The 18,824-nt window shown below is 41.0% G+C and overlaps 2 protein-coding genes and 1 pseudogene across 6 annotated transcripts; 2 read left to right on the forward strand and 1 right to left on the reverse strand.

The window, feature by feature from the left end:
* The first annotated feature begins 315 nt into the window (after positions 1-315).
* cstf1 (cleavage stimulation factor, 3' pre-RNA, subunit 1) lies at positions 316-5,882 on the forward strand. Of its 2 annotated transcripts, XM_079685256.1 has the most exons (6): positions 316-441; positions 801-994; positions 1,077-1,354; positions 1,447-1,644; positions 2,201-2,591; positions 5,351-5,882. In XM_079685256.1, exons 2-6 carry the CDS (start codon positions 826-828, stop codon positions 5,608-5,610), a joined length of 1,296 nt encoding a protein of 431 aa, XP_079541382.1. In that variant the 5' UTR covers positions 316-441; positions 801-825; the 3' UTR covers positions 5,611-5,882. The 2 variants fall into 2 exon arrangements, with proteins under 2 accessions (XP_079541382.1, XP_079541383.1); XM_079685257.1 differs by lacking the exon at positions 316-441 and having other exon boundaries at positions 456-994.
* Positions 5,883-8,589: 2,707 nt separating this feature from the next.
* On the forward strand, positions 8,590-9,469 carry LOC307038826 (putative nuclease HARBI1; annotated as a pseudogene). Its single transcript has one exon. The product of its transcript is annotated as a putative nuclease HARBI1 (transcript).
* Positions 9,470-14,835: 5,366 nt separating this feature from the next.
* On the reverse strand, positions 14,836-17,129 carry LOC307041872 (THAP domain-containing protein 1-like). 3 transcript variants are annotated; one of them, XM_079685429.1, is made up of 4 exons: positions 16,840-17,129; positions 16,396-16,487; positions 15,765-15,957; positions 14,836-15,593 (listed from the first exon to the last, which is right to left on the reverse strand). In XM_079685429.1, the coding sequence occupies exons 2-4, from the start codon at positions 16,473-16,475 to the stop codon at positions 15,270-15,272; spliced, it is 597 nt and encodes a 198-aa protein (XP_079541555.1). In that variant the 5' UTR covers positions 16,476-16,487; positions 16,840-17,129; the 3' UTR covers positions 14,836-15,269. The 3 variants fall into 3 exon arrangements, with proteins under 3 accessions (XP_079541555.1, XP_079541556.1, XP_079541557.1); XM_079685430.1 differs by having other exon boundaries at positions 16,396-16,504; XM_079685431.1 differs by lacking the exon at positions 16,396-16,487.
* Between the last annotated feature and the right edge of the window lie 1,695 nt (positions 17,130-18,824).

Genomic DNA, 18,824 nt, shown 5'->3' on the forward strand with positions numbered 1-18,824 from the left:
GTGCATTTAAAACAACAAAGATGTGCTCAATCCTTGGCAAAGCCAGGTAGCTTTCCCTTCTTTCTTTCGTTTTTTATGGAGTACAGTAAAAAAAAAAAGCATATTAACACCTTAAAGTTAAGGGGAATGGACAGGAAGAAATAATTTTACATTTGCTTCTATTTTGTTCCAGAAACAGATACTTTGTGCTGGATATGAGAGGACAGATCTGTTGTCGGTGTTTTTCTTCATTCCCCAGCCACTCTTTTGGCCTCGTGAATGTCTCATTTGCACCTGATTCCGTTGTTCTTGTTCTATTCTATGTGGAATATTTACATTATCCGCAAATTCGGTTTACAATGAACGCAACCTCAATCTGTACGCTTGTGACGTAGGACTTGACGTATGACGCAAATACGTAACACGTTTGGGTCCAGGAGCGCCATTGAAAGTTTTCAAAGGGTTGGACATGTTTATGTTTTATATTTGATATTTAGTTCATGTCTTCAGACTGCAAATGCTGCTGTGGCTGCACACTTCCGGCCAGTTCCGTTGTTTAATTCGCGCTTATACATATAGCGTTACTGCAGTTGTAATGCTCTGTTTAGCCGTCACCGTAGCAACAAGCTAACGGTGTTAGCAGCACTACTTACGTTCCATTCATTGGCGGTAGCTAGCTCCAGCGTTATTGTCCAAGCTAACGCTGTGTTGAAACTTAAGGCAGACACAGGTCTGCAGACACAGGTCTGCCTTGGGCACCAGTGCGTAGCATAGCAGCGGCTCTCACGTGATTAGTGCTCACTCTGCTTCTTTTGTTTCAGCCCCCTCTGCTCAACCTGACCCATCATGTTCCGTCCCAAACCCACTCTGAAGGACCGACAGCACTTGTACAAGCTGATCATCAGCCAGCTGCTCTATGACGGATACACGAGCATCGCCAACAATCTGGTCAATGAGGTGAAGCCTCAGAACGTGGTGTCGCCCTCTGAGCAGCTGATGCAGCTGGCTAAAACAGGTAACATTGTCTCCTTGGTGTCTGACTGGTGTAATGGTCAACATCAAGAGCCCCTGATTGTTCATTATCCAACCTTTTTCAGGGATGGAGAATGATGACAGTGCAGTCCAGTATGCTATTGGGCGCTCAGATACAGTGGCGCCTGGTGTGGGGATTGATCTGGAATTTGATGCTGATGTCCAGACCATGTCTCCAGAAGCATCAGAGTATGAGACCTGCTACGTAACATCGCATAAAGGTCCCTGTCGCGTGGCTTCATACAGCCGCGATGGCCAGCTGATTGCCACTGGCTCTGCTGATGCTTCCATCAAGATCCTGGATACTGAACGCATGCTGGCCAAGAGTGCTATGCCTATTGAGGTGAGGCAGACCTGACATGAGAGTACACTGCAGGGTTTTTATCCATCTGCTTATGTTAACTGTTTCTGTGTGTCTTAATGTCTGTGTGTCAGGTGATGATGAATGAGACGGCGCAGCAAAATATGGAGAATCACCCTGTGATACGAACACTGTATGACCACGTGGATGAAGTAACCTGCCTCGCCTTCCATCCGACTGAACAGATTTTGGCTTCTGGATCAAGAGATTACACCCTCAAACTGTTTGACTACTCCAAGCCCTCCGCAAAAAGAGCATTTAAATACATACAGGTCAGATTTGGTTGGTTCAACTATTTGGGTTTCAAATGTAATGAACCACTTGTCTTTGTTTTGGTAAATCAGGACCAAAACCTCTCGCCACCTGAAGAGTTTCTTCCCCTCCGCTACCAGCCTCATAAAGAAGGCCCGGCCCCCCCCACTGACACTTTTCCTCAGCCACAACGCAGACTTTGTTTGCAACAATGTTTTCTTTTTCTTTTTTTGTATTACTGCCAATTTTTATTTTTATTTATTTTATTCCATTGCCATGTAAATACTGTTATATTTTGCTATATTTTGTATTATTTTTAATAATTTTCTAGTTCTCGAGCTGTGTTTTTAATTCTTGTTTTACTTTTATGTATGCACCATGACACCAAGTCAAATTCCTCGCACGTGTAAACCTACCTGGTGATAAACCTGATTCTGAAATGAAAGTGGAGATGCAAAGTTGCATAGTAATGACGAAGCTGATGTCAACAAGGCTAGGAATTTGCAACAGTTCAATTCACGCCGACTGCTATAAATCAGTTGTAATCCGATCATCTCTCCATCTTTTTTGCAACAGGAAGCAGAAATGCTGCGTTCAATCTCCTTCCATCCATCTGGTGACTTCCTGCTGGTTGGAACGCAGCACCCCACACTCCGCCTTTACGACGTCAACACCTTCCAGTGCTTTGTCTCCTGCAACCCGCTGGACCAGCACACAGACACCATCAGTGGCGTCAGCTACAACCCCAGCGCCAACACCTACGTCTCCTGCAGCAAGGACGGCAGCATCAAGCTTTGGGATGGCGTCTCCAACCGCTGCGTCACCACTTTCGAGAAGGCCCACGATGGAGCCGAGGTCTGCTCCGCCATCTTCTCCAAGAACTCCAAGTACATCATGTCCAGTGGCAAAGACTCCGTGGTGAAACTGTGGGAGATCTCCACAGGCCGAACGCTGGTTAAATACACAGGTAAGGCTCAGATATACTCTCAATAGTCTGCCTTGTCTTTGCTCATATTCCATTTACCTTAAATCGTTTGCACATTTTAAATTAAGAGTTTAGACACTTTATCAGTAGAAACAAAAATATTGTTGACATATTTACTGTCCATTCCGCCTATAGTTAACTTAATGTGTGAGTTTGTGTCACTGACTACGGGCTGTACGCTCCATGTACACTTTTAATAGATTGTTTATTAGACTAAATCGAAAATGACAGAAATTAGAAAACCACTTGCACCTCCAGAACGTCCTCCTTGCGGCGAGGAGATGGACTCGCATACCCCTTTTCCACCAAATCTGTTCCGTTCTAGTTTGGTGCTAATGGCTCGTGAGTGCAGTCTATATAGCATTTGTTTCTGTACTCTGTAACTCCCTAACATTCGGTTAAAAATGTTAAGTATCAAACGACCTACAACAAGCAGATGCAAGGATTATTTTTACAGCAGGGTGTCCGTGGGGTCTTAAAAAGTGTTAAAAGTTGATAAATCAATTTAGTGAAAATTAAGGCTATTAAAAAAGTATTAAACGGCATTTTCCAAGGTATTAAGAAGGTCCACAGCAACAAAAACATGAAACACCCTTTAATTGACTGAAACGACATGTCGGGAAACCCCCTCAAGGCGGCCCCATGCATAGCGCGCCGTAAAAATGGTGCTTCTTATTTTAAGTTTTGTTGCCTTGCTCCGCTCTGTGGGGGGGGGGTGGACAGTCTGTCGATGGGGATCAAAGCTGTCCGGTCCCACATGCTAAGTGCTAGCCAGAAAGCCACGGCATTTAAGTCCCGACTCTCCCGATTGGCCAATCCGTGCCTCCCCTGACTGCACGTCGCTGACACACACCGCTGCAGTGCAGACTCTCTGCACGGAGGAGCCGCGAAGGAACAGCGGAGTCCGGGCGTTGCTGCTCCTCCAAGGAAGAGACACATGTTCACTAAGCCAAACTATGTCCGGTCACAGAGATCTGCTATTTTAAAGTAAAGTCAACACATATCGACCCTAAATATAGTCTATATTAAGAACGAGAAAAGTCTTAACATATATCGTTTTTTGTAAACATATGACAAATGTGTGAGGGTGATGACGTCAGAGCATCGTCTTATGTGCCAGGGCTTAGCCCCGGACAGCCCCAGCCCAATTTAACCCCTGGGTATTTGTGAGGGAGCTCCTATATGGCATTACCCCGCTGAAGCTCACCAAAGTTTAAGATATTTCATAGTTCAAAGTTTTGTCAATTGTTTTGTTTATTGGTCAAATACTGGTTTCTAATGGTTTCTGAGGAGTTTTACTGGAATGAAAGAGCACAGAGTATACAGAAGCAACAAAGCAGCATACTGCATTAAACCTGACCTTCACAGAGAGGTTGAAGTTCATGTGGAAAGGAGGCTTCAGTAGTCTGTCTGCACTCTGTTTAGTTTTGCTATCTTACAATCAATATAGTAAATGTGAGGTAAAGTGTGTTGCCAATGTAACCGGTTAGAACTCGAAGTTGCGCTGAGGTCTTAAGATGTATGGAAAGGGTCTTAAATTTGACTTCAGGATTCCTGCATATACCCTGTACAGTCACTTGATCCCTTACATTCAATCTGCATAACTTTTAGCCCGTGTCAGCCATCTAAATATTGTGTTTTCAACACTTTTGCTCTTGTAACAGGTCTTGTAAGAGGTTTCATATGTTTAGTGGTACTACAAAGTGTGTTGAGTCGAGAACAATCACAAATGATAGCTGCTGCTCAGATTTGAGTCCAGCTCTAGACATGTTGAGGTGGCAAAGAAGAAGGAGGAGGAGAAGGAAGAGCAACATATTTAAAGTCATACGCCCTTCAATAGACACAGCACAATGCCAGTGTACTTCCCCTAGAATTACATCCCTACATCTAGAGGTAGAGCTTTCTCTAATTCATTTTATACCGATTCATAAGAGAAAAACATTAGCATGCTTAATTTCCATTAAATGCAACAACTTTCATCCGAAAAAAAAAATACAGTTTTGAAATGTCCCACACTACGTTCACCATGAGATCATTTAAACCATTAACATAAAATATATGGATTTAGCTGGGGGTTTTAGCAGCTATTTACAGATAAGGTATGTTTTGGTTGTATAACCCTAAGTTGTCAAAAACACTGTTACCTGTTTGACAGAGATGATAAAATACACAGTTTAACAAGACAATGGCATTCTAATTAATTTACGTCACATTGAAATGACATCTCCAAGGAAAGAATTTCTCATTTCAATAAATGCTTGTTTCCCCAAGCCCCCTTTCCTCAAGCCTCTCCCTCGCCTCCTCCAGTCGCATTTCACAAGGGGTCAAGTGTAGGATCAGGGGAGGACCTAAGTGACACCACGTTGACAGCTCGCGTTAGACAGCAACAACCTGTCACTCAAAGGCTGCACACTCAATTACGCAAAACTTTAGGCATTAACATAATTTTACAGTTTTTAAGGTTAAAAATCCCCCCGTGCATTAACAGAGAAATTAGCTACAGACCGAAATAGTTTTCGCAGCAGGCTGTAAAGGGTGTATTTCTGCTGTAAAGTGGGACAGATGAACAGGGGTTGACACTCACTGGGAGCCTCGAGTGTTCACTCGGGGAAAGCAACTGCAGTAGTATGCTTTGCTCAGTATGGTGGGTTTGAAAATATACCAATGTTAGCACGTCTTTGCAGGGTTGATATTAAAATGAGCTGATGGAGCTCTGATTCGATATGCACTGTGTGTTGCAGGTGCGGGGCTGAGTGGGCGGCAGATGCACCGGACACAGGGCGTGTTCAACCACACGGAGGACTACGTGCTGCTGCCAGACGAGCGCACCATCAGCCTGTGCTGCTGGGACTCGCGCACAGCCGAGAGGAAGAACCTGCTGTCTCTGGGACACAACAACATCGTGCGGTGCATCGTGCACTCGCCCACCAACCCTGGCTTCATGACCTGCAGCGACGACTTCAGGGCCCGCTTTTGGTACCGCCGCACCACCACGGACTGAGACGCAGCCCCCCCCACTCTGTGAGGAGCGCACACTGTGCTGAGAGCACACTGTGCTGAGAGCTTGTTCTAATCATTTGTATTTCATCTTTTGTGGGACAGTACTTGAGGAAAGAAGGAATTGAGTTGTCACTTCTCTGGAAGTTTTTGTCATATTTGATTTTGTGTGTTTTAGTTGACAGCAAAGTTTTCGCTTGTCTAGTCCACTTTCATAATTTGTCTTGCCTTTGTTGTTTTTCAGATTTTTAATAAACAATTAAAAAGAAGAAGCTTCTTTTGTGTATTTAATGGTGAAAAGCCCCCTTTAGAACAGATAACCACAGTTATAGTCATATCCTGTAGATATTTTAAGACTACAGGGAGCACACACACACTAATAATTGTAGATAAACATATTTTATAAGCCTATAGACCAGGGGTGCCCAATACGTCGATCGACTGGTCGATCGCAAAGGTAGTGTGGGCAGATCGCATGGCATTGAAAAAGAAATAATAAAAAGAAAATATATATATCTATTGTTTTATTTTTTTAAAGTTAGCCTATCATCCATCCTTACTATGGCATTTGCCACTTGATTGACGCACAGGTAAGCCAGTCTGAGTTGTATTGTGCCATACGGGTTCATGCAGTTATGAGGTGGCCTCACCTCCTCATCTGAAGTGCAAATGCTGCGCACTGTTATGCGCTTATGTGGCGAAATTAGTGTAAGCACAGTTTATCTGCCGTTTAGTAACACATATGCAGCCTGTACTTTTTAACAGAGTTTATATATTTGTGATCATACTGTGTGACCTGCTTGTATGTACTTACACAATAGGTGTTAGGGTGGTTGTGTTTTTGACTAGACTAACAGTGTGTAATCGTGCCATACTTTGAAAAGTGTCAAATGTTCAGTACCAACTTTACGAAAATATAGTTGTGCAAATATGAATACATTCCAAATATTAAGCATACTATCCTGCCCAGTAGTTCAACACTTTTAATCTCAATCAGATCCGATCAGATTTTGAAATCCCATTGTTTGTGTTCCAGGATCAGACAACTCGGACAGATTTTTTCCCTGGAGTTCAAAGCAATTCAGGATAGGATCACCCTGATTCAGATTCAGACTTTTCAAGATGACTAGATCCTGAATATCAGTGCTTTAATCCTACCGATCGCCATCTAGTGGACATGAAAAATAATACAAGGAAGACAAGAGACCACATTGCAGAGACATCTATAATGTTTAATTATATTTTTAGATACATAAAGGACATGAAATCATAATGGAATTGTTATTTAAAAAAAACTCCCACTAGGGTAACAACAAAAAAACATTCATTCAAAGGCAGCTGGACATAGCCGTGGGAACATATTTCAAATGGGGGGTGCTGTGGGGATGACACCAGGGCTGCTTCTGACCAATGTGCTGCCCTATAGGCAAGATTTTAGCTGGCAATGAAAAACCTCTACAAAAGACCAATACACTATGAAAAGAGAAACATATTGACATGGTGGACAGCTTATATAAAAAGGCTTCAAACGTATTTAGTATTATAATATGTTTTAATTGGGGGCTGGACTTCAAATCCTTTAGGGGGGTTCGGGATTTTTTTAACATTTTAAAGTAAAATGCTTCAATTTGGTGCACTTTGAGCGCCCAATTACTAGAGACTGATCTAGGGGGTACAACTCAAAACACCCATATTAAAAAGATCGGTTTGCATTTTATTAATCAAATAAGTATGTGAACATTTTCAATAACCTACCATAGCCAATAACAAATAAATGTAACTTATTTTATTTTTGTTGTTCATTCATATCTTATTTGACCAGTTAACATTTATTTAAGCATATTTTTAAATCTCTCCAACTTTAAACAATATTTTTGGTTTACTGTCCTAGTACGCTATACATTGGCAGGTCACCCTGCAGCTGGATCATCCAGGCGTACTTTGAGGAGCTGAATTCTCAGTGAGGTTTCAGTTTGCTGAAGCCGGCACAGCTGTATTTGTTCTTCGGCCAGACGGATCTGCATCTCTGCCCTCTCCGTTTCACGGCTCAGCAGAGTCTCGTAGGCATCATCCCTTTGCTCTGGTTTTCTGGTGCGCTTGCAGTTTCTCTTTCGAGGTGGCTCTTGCAGAGTGTCATCAGGCCTGGCTGAAGGTCCAGCTTGTGGATCCACATGGGTCAGGAAAACCTCGTCTTGAATGGTGTTATCAGGTTCATTGACGACCTGAAATGAAAATTAATCTATATACTTTATTATACCCCTTAATAAGATGATCAAAAGCATGCAAGCTCCTGGAAAATTGTAGTACTAACAAGGATGCTATATAAGAAATATAGCCATTGTAGTACTATGAAAATAGCAATTATACAAAATAATAATTGTAGTTCTATAGGGACAAGGATCAAATCACACATGCCTGTGACTCACCACCCAGTACAACGTTTGGTATTCCTTGTAAAGATTGAGACTGCTGACCACCAATGATGTCAAGTACCACATCTGTGTATTGTCCCCATTTATATGCTTTGTTACCCGTCTGTGGGTTTTTAGCCTGGCTGTGGTCTTTGGTAGCTTGCTGCTTCAAATTCTTCCACCTCAACCTCACTTGGTCCACCGTCCTCTTGTGTCCAGATCCTGTGGCATCACATTGTCTGTAACTTCCATCCATATTCCGCTCATTACTTTAGTCGCTCCACCCTCTCTGTTAAAGCTACCAACTATGGAGTCATAATTGTTCCTTACACCCTGCAGCAGTGCATGGGTCTCAGCAGATGTAAAATTAGGCCCCTTTTTGTCCATCTTTCCAACTCAATGGTTTGGTCAGGTCAGCAATTAGTTTTATAGGTCTGGCCTTGCTATTAATTACATCATTAACCACAGGCCCGAACCAATCTGGACATGCATTCCAGGTGTGTATTTGCAATTACTTGTTATTCAGAGACTGATGTAGGCCTACTGACTGAAACAACAGTCAGAACACAGTCATGGCAGGGATTGTTCACATCTTCCATGATGGAAGGAGAGGTTACCGCCAAAGGGTCTACACCGAGCGCCCCGAACCTCTCCAACAGTACACAACAGAAGAACTGTACAATCGTTTTCGATTTGTACTTGATGACATCAACTACATTGCTGATCTGGTCAGGCCACAACTGCTGTGCAGAACCTTGCGGAGTCATGCTCTGACTGTAGAGGAACAGGTCCTCATTGCCCTGCGCTTGTACGCATGTGGAACATTCTATGAGGTCATAGCTGACGGCATTGGAGTCCACAAGACAACAGTGGGTGAAGTGGTGACAGCTGTGTCTGATGCACTGGCTTGCCTGCTGGATCACTTTGTGACTTTTCCCACTGATGGCCAAATTGCCAAAGTGAGGCAGAATTTTTTTTCTTTTGGGAGACATGCCCAACACCATTGGGGTGATCGACTGCACCAGATGGAGTGGGAATATGTCAACAGGAAAAGGAGGCACAGCATCAATGTGCAACTTGTGGGAGATGCTGACCTTGCCATCACCAACTGTGTTGTGAGATGGCCTGGGTCAGTCCATGATGCACATATCTTAAGAGAGAGCTGGTTGTTCACTGAATTCCAAACCAACAGGCCGGATGGAGTTATATTAGGCGACAGTGCCTACCCACTCCTACCATGGGTGATGACACCTTTTCCCACGGCCAACACTCCCTCACAGATGCGCTACAACAACGCCCATGGAAGAACAAGGTGTGCCATTGAGCGCTTGAATTAAGTACTGAAGAGGTGTTTTGCATGCCTCAACTATCAGAGTGGAACCCCAACGAGCATTCCAAATAACACTGGCTTGTACTGTGCTACACAATATCGCTGTCCATCGCACCTGCTGATAATCTAGGCCCACCTATGGGTTTCCCTCTAAATGAGAGACTGAGTGGTGGGGCAAGGAGAGATGCTATTGTCCGCAATTACTTTTGAAAGGTGATGACAGATGATGGACTTTTTTTTGTTGAAGATATTATTTCTTAAAGGACACCTATCAAGATATATTTAAATGATATATCGTAGGGCCATACCTATATAAGGTATATTTATACGTTTCTGTTTTCAAAATACCAAACAGATCATGCATTTTAGCCATGCCTCATTTCGCTCTATTTGCTTTTCTCCAGCCCTGTTTTTGCAGGGGGCTGATTCTGTGAGCTGCAGCTGACCACGCCCCCCTGCAGGAGAGGGGAGCGTGCTCTGATCAAGTCAGAAGAGGGGGAGAAAAATAGATCTCCGTCCTCCGTGTTTTATTATATTATTATATAGAGTCGTTATTCATTTGTTTTAAAGCTCAATAAATAACAAAGAAGACCTTTGACCGGCACTTTTCTAATTTTGTACGGAAGATTTAAACTGTAACGGACATCAACTGAAACTCTACCGCACGGTCCCCTCTTTCGTGCATTGAATTGCAGCAGTGGGAGCAAACCATGGATGTATAATAAGAACTGGATACAGGGTGGAAGGCGGGGCCTCATTCATTCCTATGAGAGTTGCTCATTGGCGCATGGATGACAAAATCATAGATATATATAGAGAAGCGAAGTCCCTCCCCTTCCGGGAGCCTCCATGGAACCCCGGAAGCGGAAAATTATACATTGAAGTCAATGGAGAGAGAAAAGTTATCTTTTGATCCCGTTTGAATTGTGCCACGAATGACACAGATGTTTGTCAAACTTAAACAATAATTTCCATGTAAAAAAAGTCACAGTTTGTCATAAAACTGTTGAAATATAAGACTATAAAAAATACGCAACTAGAAAGACTACAAAATCCCAAATCGCATTCTGGGTCGTGTAAGTGATGTGCTCCAAGACTGGTGGTTGCGACTCGCAATTAAAGAGATTGCTCCAATAAATTCACTTTTACAAGATGCCTGTGTGCTTTGGACCAGGTTGCAATCACAAAAGTGATCATACCACTTGCTCGTTCTATCGCTTCCCGTCTGGTGAAAGGACCAGGACCAAACATATCAGGTAATATACATGTTTTGCATGGAACATAGTCAAGTTAGCTACCTAGCTAGTAGCGAGCACGTTAGTTAGCATTACATTACATTACTTAGCCTTGTCATTTGTATTAGCCTTAACATGAAGTAAACCAAAATGTTAAACAGTAAGAGTAGTCATGATGGTAAGTATTTTGTGAAACATTTGAAGAGTAGCCTATCGCCCCCTCCACCAGGTGCTAAGGGGGCGGGAGGTAGGCTAACGCCACATTAGCATCGGGGATCTTTTCTACTTCATGCTATCTGCACAAATGGTTAACATTGAACATTAAAATATCAGGCAGTTCAGGGAGAGTCGAAGGAAGGAAGGCAGGCAGCTTTGCATTACATTCTTCTGGACGTGTTTCATTGTGATGATAGTGAGAGTGAGTCAATCTGTTTGTTGGAAAGACAGTAGTTGAGTGATTACTGAGAGCAAATTATTAAAACAGATAATCATTCAGTGTTGTTACTTTAAAGTGTTGTTACTGACCTTTTTCTCTTTTATTTTCTTTACCTCACCTGTAACTGCTGAGACCCTGAGGAACATGCACACTGGACTGACCTGCTCTGGCAACCTGATTTCCACTGTACGTAATAGTATTTGGTTATGGTATATTATTTATATACATCAAAGGCACAATGCACCCCCCAGAGAGACACATGTATTGAGTGTGATATTTTGCATTGGTAATGTGAAATCATCTTTATAATAAATAATAATAATGCATTAAAAACATTTATTAGAGCGCTTTTACAGGTGCTCAAAGCGCTTTACAATTACACATTACACATATTAGACATGTAAGAGTCATTACTGTGGACATTACCCACAGGAGCAAATGCGGGTAAAGTGTCTTGCCCAAGGACACAACGGCCTGACGCAGTGGCGGCCGAGGCGGGATTCGAACTGGAGTTCACCAACGCCCCTTGATCTGATGACCAACGCTCTAACATACTTACATACTAGAAAGCTGTAGGAGCGGCAACTTGTTTTGAAATTGAATTTTTAATATCCGATAATAAAGTTGATCTGTTTTCTTTATTCTTCTCTCTTCCCAGCTCCATCCATCACCATTCTCTGTTCCTACAGGTACTGCTTGCTAATCAATGCTCATATTTTTTTACACAATTACAAATAAATTCAATGTATTGTATGACATGAAGTTGTGCTTCATTCTGAGTCAATAATAAATTCATTCTGCCTTCAACTGCAAAATGATTGTGGACTGCACCGACATCCATGTAGCTGCCCCCCAGTAAGATGAACCAAGCAAAGTTGACATACTCAATATACAGCTGTGCTCTTAAGTTTACATGAAGAATTTGTGAAATATTGGTAATAACAGGTTTAAATGATTATTAGTAATTAATTATATAATTGTCTCATCGTAGATGAGCAGACAGGGAGCAGATGAGAAAAGCAGAATATGCAGCTGCCATTTTCCACATGGAAAAGAGAAAGGGCCAAGTGTATTTGAGTGGACAAAAGAGAAATCCCAAATACGAAAAATAAAATTATACAATTTACAGATATGTATACAAATATATATATCCTATATACACCTTCATGTATAATGATGCTGTATGATGTAGAAGGAAGTGTGGTAGATAACAAGTAAATATTGAGTTACATACATATCCATGTTACAGCAAAAGATGGAATAACTAAGAAGCACGCAGTATAATAATAATTACATGCAACAATTAAATAACTGCTCAGCATCTCCACCACAATCCCAATCTGCTGTGTCCTGTTTTCCTTCCCTCTGCATAACACCCCATCACACATACAAAACACAACGCAGAGTCCGAGGGTGTTAAGAGTATGTTTATTTAAATGTCCTCCTCTCTACTGGCCAACACAGGGAGCATATGCTGGGTGTAGAATTGTTCCAGGAGGAGGAGATTTCCATGCCATGCAGGGTCTTTGGGGATGGGGATGATGATCGCCTCCTTCGTGGTCCACAGTAGCAGAGACTCCGGTCGGTGATGTGCAGCTGTTATATAATATACAATACATTTTTGAAAAACATTTGATCAACAAAAAAGGATTTGGTCAGGATCTAGACTAGAGTCAGTGAGTAGTTTATTAATTAATCAATGCTCTCTACATTAGGAAAACACATACCAGTGTACCAGAAGGAGTCACACACAGCTGTGCCTAGCTAACCAAACAAATTGACAAGATAACCAAAATCCTTGAATCTACACACAGCAAATAAACTCAAATGACACAACGAGATGTAAAAAGGAGATCAGACATATAGTCGATATAAAACTGGCCGCTTGAATCTGAAGAGCAACTCAAACAAAACAGGGGAGTGTATCTTGTTTTTGTGAACACTAATGTTATCCACAGCATACACAGAGACCACGAAGTTCTTAAGGAGAAAACTAGTTGCTAAAACAAAACACGTTAGTGTACCTTGTTAGCTAATGTTATCTAGCTGACATTAACGTTAAACATTGCACTCATATTACTCACTGAAACCTTGTAAAGCCGGTCCCGCATGCTGGGTCTTACAGAACCGACTAACTCCCCTTTCGTGTATGTACAGCTCTCAACATGCCCAGACTTGTAGTGATTTTCACCTCGTTTTATACTTTTTCGCCTCATTCTGAAAGAAACAGGTGAAATTTGCTAACGTGAAGGCCATCTTTGTGATGGTGACGCGTATTGTGCGAGACCAGAGACCTGTAGTTCACTGAGCGGTTTCACACAAAAAAATGTGTAATTTCACAGTTTTACGACACATTTTTATTTTTTTGACTTGCAAAATGTTCTTTTAATTTGACAAACATCATATGTGTCATTCGTGGCACAATTCAAACGGGATCGAAAGAGGACTTTTCTCTCTCCATTGACGTCAATGTATAATTTTCCGCTTCCGGGGTCCCATGGGTCGGAAGTAGATGGGCGGGACTTCGCCTCTCTATAAACACTAGACGACTCACCCGCGCTGCTGGCCAATGTAGACCGACGTTGCCACATGGCCGCCATCTTGCTACAGGCAGTGCTCTCATTCATAACATTATGGTTTACTATTTAAATAACCATAGCTTGCTCAATTTTCAACCAATTTTCAAGCGGTTTGGTTTTTTATAAACATCACAGATGTAGTTTGATACTGCATACTTATAATCATGGACTTTCTTATGAAAATAACATTAAGCAGATAAAGCAATAGCTATACACACACACACAAGGTATTTATATTAAATATTTGCCGGTGTATATATTTCCATTTATTTTATTATATTGTTAATATTTAAAATAAATTATAAAATTTAAATATTAAAATATTTTATATATAAAAATCGGTCTCATGTTACCACTCTTTAAGCCAAGAGTTGTTAATTTAGCAATGCCTTAGCTTGAAGAACAGGGACACAACTAATGACAATAGCATATGGTGGTATATTATTTAGATATTCACACCTTTATCAGAAGAACCAAACCAACATAAAATGAGCTCACAGACAGGCCAGTTCTGTCTCATTTATCAAAGTTATTTTTGACATCAGATCTTCATATCATTCTAGTTTTGTATTTAGTTTCTAGATTTGTAAACAAATCCAGAACCTTTGAAATACGTTACCACTTCACAGCACGTTGCGCTGAGTTCTTGTAGTCGAAAAAAGCCCAAGAATAATATAAACTGTACCCTGTGTCCTTTTGTAGTCCATTTACTGTTGTTTGTCTTGTCTTACCCCGGCTGATATCTCACTAGATCCACTGTTTTAATTGTTCCCTATATTGCCCCTATGCCCTGTAAGGTGTCCTTGGGTGTTATGAAAGTGTTTGCACATGTTTATTCAAGTGTATGAGTGACATAGAGCAAGTGAGATGGCCAGTGGTTCTCAAACTTTTTACACAGAGTACCACCTCAAATTATATTGGGCTCTCCTAGTAACACCATCATAGACCTTCCTGGGTACCACCGAGATAAAGGATTTAATATGACAAGCCATATAATGCTCTCATTTGTTAGTGACATTCCACATGCAAATAAGATAAGATAAGATGGTACTTTAATGATCCCAATTTGAGAAAACATTTTTAGTTACAGCAGCATAAGGGACAAAGCAAATTAAAATAAATTAGAAATAACCAAGAAAAATATAGAAAATAAAGAAAGAGGAAAATATACATGTTGAGTTTGGCAGGATATTATATATATATATATATATATATATATATATATATATATATATATATATATATATATATATATATAATATACATAAATATAAGGCATATGGAATATTAATGTTAAATATTGAACAGATTATATATCTGTAAAATGTACAACGTGGTTATATTCAAGAGAAACTATGGAGCAGAGAGTTCTCTTCCAGCCAGAGGTGATTTGTTGTACAGAGTTATGGCACTGCGGAGCTGCAGCAGTCTGTTGGAGAAGGAGCTCCGTTGACTGTCCAGCTGCAGGAGGAGAGGATGGGTGGGGTTATCCATGATGGACAACAGCCTGTTCAGTGTCCACCTCCCCACCACAGCTTCAAAGGGGTCCAGCTTGATGCCGATGATAGACCCAGCTTTCCTGATCAGTTTATTGATCCTGCTGGTGTCACCGGCTCTTATGCTGCCCCCCCCAGCAGACCGCAGCAAAGAAGAGTGCACTGGCTACAACAGACTAGAAGATCTCCAGCATCTTGCTGCACATGTGGAAGGATCTCAGCTTCCTCAGAAAATAGAGTCTGCTCATCCCCTTCTTGTGCACAGCGTCAGTGTTGATCCTCCAGTTCAGCCCGTTGTCTAAGTGCACTCCCAGGTATTTGTAGTCCTCCACAACAGCCACACCCTCTCCCAGAATGCACAGGGGTAGAGGAGACGTCCTCACCCTCCTAAAATCAATGACCATTTCTCTGGTCTTGGCCACATTCAGAATACTCACAACATTAGGCTGAGGTTCATCTTCGGCTCTTCTTGAAGTGGTTGTGCTTCTTGTTGATTCCGGCTAAAATAAACATAATTAAAGACATCTTGAGTGTTTAAAATGTGCTGTAATACACAACACATTATTTATTCCTAAACTTGCAGAAAGAAAAACTAAAGTGTGACATTTAATCACATATTTATATATCAATCTTATACACCTTGAATTCTTGTTGGCCAATGATACACATACCCTTTGAAGATGAGCTGGGGAATTGAATACTGTTGGCACAACACCATCTTTAAGCCGGACAGTGTGCCCCGTCCTGTCAAAGTCCTCACTCCTGAAGTGCTCACTGCAGAGCAGTGTCCTGCCACAGGAAAAAAAAACGTCCCTTCTTAGGGCAACTTCCCACTGCCTCCTCCTCTCTCCGGTTTTGGGAAACCTTAAAAACATGAGAAATGTAGCCAGATATATAAATGATTGTCAAGATTGTCCTCCCTTCTTTCCTTTAACATTAAGGGTAAGGACAAAAATACACACCGAAATTATCATATTTTTGGGGTAATTGTATGTATGTATGTATGTATGTATGTATGTATGTATGTATGTATGTATGTATGTATGTACTGTATGTAATGTATACTTTAAGAATAAGACAACCACACTAAGAGTTATAAAAAAGGTTTCCAAAAGAAACATTAAATAATTGTGTAAAGAAATGGTAGCAACATGTTCTAAAGAGGCTGGTCAACATCAATCTTGCAATACTATTATCTCACATAGCCCCACTGATCCTGTGTAGCAGGACTTGTAATGTACATACATCCACTAAGTAATTAACGATTATCCTAATTATAGTCATAATATTGTCATATCTTACACGTGAAAGGTGATTCCACGGGTTCTTGTTTGCAGACTGCGGTGATTAGAGCATCCGTAGGCTGCACAAAAGTCCGGCATAGTCAGGTACTTCTAAAGCCAGCAATTTCCTGTATCATAATGTATCTAAAATGTAAGATGTTTTCAACAGGCCAAACCACTTGGAAGAAATCATGTGTAACTTAAGTTATGTTGAAAAGAAAGAGCAGTTATGCCTCTCCCACTGGTGTAAAGTTGCTGGGTCAACTTTGTCTCACTCACAGCCTCTTGTTATTAGCCAGCTAATAAATACAACCACGGCACATACACAAAGAAAAGCAGCAATTTCAACATGTCCAAGCATCCTGTATCATAGCCATGCTAATAATGTTTATAATAAACCAAACCGTTTGTAAATCAGTCAAGATTTCAGCGATTTAAGAGTATTTTTGTGCAGATCACTCACCTTACAACAGCTACCATAGCGCGTACCAGAGTAGCTGTTGACTGTAGCAGGATGGCGGCCGGTGAGCTACGCTGGAAAATCTCCCATGAGCCATCTAGTGTTTATATATATCTATGGACAAAATGGCCCAACTTTTGAGAGAGTGAAACGTCACAGATTACCCAGCATGCCTGAGAAGTACCCGTATGTGCGCTCATAGAGCATGCGCAATTTTAACCACGCCCCCCAAAAGGCTCGTTCACATCAAGCACGTCAATTTGCGTACACGTAACAGCACCGCGCGTTCTGGATTGTTATGGTGGATTTGATATTAACAAATAACGAGGCGGCAGTTAGTAGCTAGTAGCTAGCAGCTAGCGGCTAGCTAGTGTAACGTCCGAGCCATTGGTAATTATGCTAATGTAACATCAATCGTTATGTATTTTTTATATTACGCTGATGTAACACGATCTAGTGATGGTTTTGTTCAGCATTGCCAGCTTCACTGTTGAGCTTTATGTTGTGGCCAGCATTCTCCTGTGCTCTGAAATCAAAATGTGGATGAGCATAAAACAACACTAAAATAAACACTACAATACAACTTGTTATTTGACACACACAAGGTTGTTCATTTGTGTGTATAAATATACAACACAGGCTATATATATATATATATATATATATATATATATATATATATATACACAAGTATAATTAATACAACTGTTAATTTGATAAGAGCTTTGACACATATATCATATTATTTATGTACGTATAAGTATGACGACTTCCTCGGGCGATGTCATATGGCAGGGGTATTCAATTAAAATTCAACGAGGTCCAGTTAGAGACAATCTCCCCATGCAAAGGTCCGGAACATCAAAATGTCTAACTTGCTTTATTAATTAGTGTGATATATTAAAGTAGCCTGTAGCTTAATCAACGTCTGCATGTAATTAAAATTCAGCTGACTGCCAATCAAATAAAGAAAGTACAATTCATAAACAACAATATTTATTGTCAATGAACATTGAACTATACAGATATACAGTAAATACTGTGGATATGTGTAATGTTCCTCTTGGGCTGCATTTAAAAATAAAATAGAGAAAATAAATAAAATAGCTTTTGAAGATATGTGCATCTTAAAAGTGCTTAATTTTAGGTAAATAAAATAAAGTGTAGCAGCAGCTTGAGTTTCCCTTTTTCTTTGTTAACCGTTTCACATCATGACTTAACTGTTTCAGACGGTTATAGAACAATATCAGTCTTTACACATCATAACAATTGAACAGTTTTAAAGTTTCGATTTCTTTCCCTCTTAAATTGCAGTCCCTCACTCACTTTGTTTTGTTCAGTGCAAGAATTGAACTGGAGCTTGTCCTGCCAGGAGTTTAAATCTGGGCTGAAATGGTGTCAGGGCCATTCTCATACACACATGCAGGTGCTCATTGGTTAGCCTCGGTTAGCTCATTGGTTAGCCTCGGTTAGCCAGCCCTGGAACGATATTTAGTTTTAGTTTTGATCCTGGTGGACTGATCATATTGGGCTCTGAGACTGCTTATTTTTTGTGACCTCAGTTCTGACTTGAGAGGGAATGTTTGGTCAAACACAAACGTTTTGGCACTTTTAATGAACGCCACGGTCTCTGAACAAATGAGACACACTGGTTCTGTGCTCCCAGTGGGCAGCATGAACATGAATGAGTCCACTCAGGGTTAAAAGCTCTGTTCTCACTGTCCACTTTCCTCTTCTTGGAGAGCGCCATGTGTAATTATTTGTCTCTTCCTGTTGTTGTGTTCTAATATACTCCTGCCAATAGGGGGCGCAGTGTAACCAGAGTATACATACAATGTTGAGAGAAGAAGAGTAAGCCCGGGAGTTGATGCTGTGGCAGTTAAGCATGACGAACAGTAAAGAGTTGAGTACCCGTATCCTCTGTCCCTTGTTTCATTAATTTCTTTCTACTAATACACAACAAATTGGCGATGAGGATGGCCGTGGCT

This window comes from Notothenia rossii, assembly GCF_949606895.1.
Source record: "Notothenia rossii genome assembly, chromosome: 5".
Classification (NCBI taxonomy): Eukaryota; Metazoa; Chordata; class Actinopteri; order Perciformes; family Nototheniidae; genus Notothenia; species Notothenia rossii.

What these genes read in the sequence shown, in the direction of transcription:
- LOC307041872 (XM_079685429.1), bottom strand. Translation starts at nt 16,475, where the DNA reads ATGCCGGACTTTTGTGCAGCCTACGGATGCTCTAATCACCGCAGTCTG. An exon ending in CGTGGAATCACCTTTCACGT is followed by an intron (nt 15,958 to 16,395) that starts GTAAGATATGAC and finishes CATGTTTTTAAG; the next exon opens with GTTTCCCAAAACCGGAGAGA. An exon ending in CCCCAGCTCATCTTCAAAGG is followed by an intron (nt 15,594 to 15,764) that starts GTATGTGTATCA and finishes TGTTTATTTTAG; the next exon opens with CCGGAATCAACAAGAAGCAC.
- cstf1 (XM_079685256.1), top strand. Translation starts at nt 826, where the DNA reads ATGTTCCGTCCCAAACCCACTCTGAAGGACCGACAGCACTTGTACAAG. An exon ending in AGAGTGCTATGCCTATTGAG is followed by an intron (nt 1,355 to 1,446) that starts GTGAGGCAGACC and finishes TCTGTGTGTCAG; the next exon opens with GTGATGATGAATGAGACGGC. An exon ending in GAGCATTTAAATACATACAG is followed by an intron (nt 1,645 to 2,200) that starts GTCAGATTTGGT and finishes TTTTTGCAACAG; the next exon opens with GAAGCAGAAATGCTGCGTTC.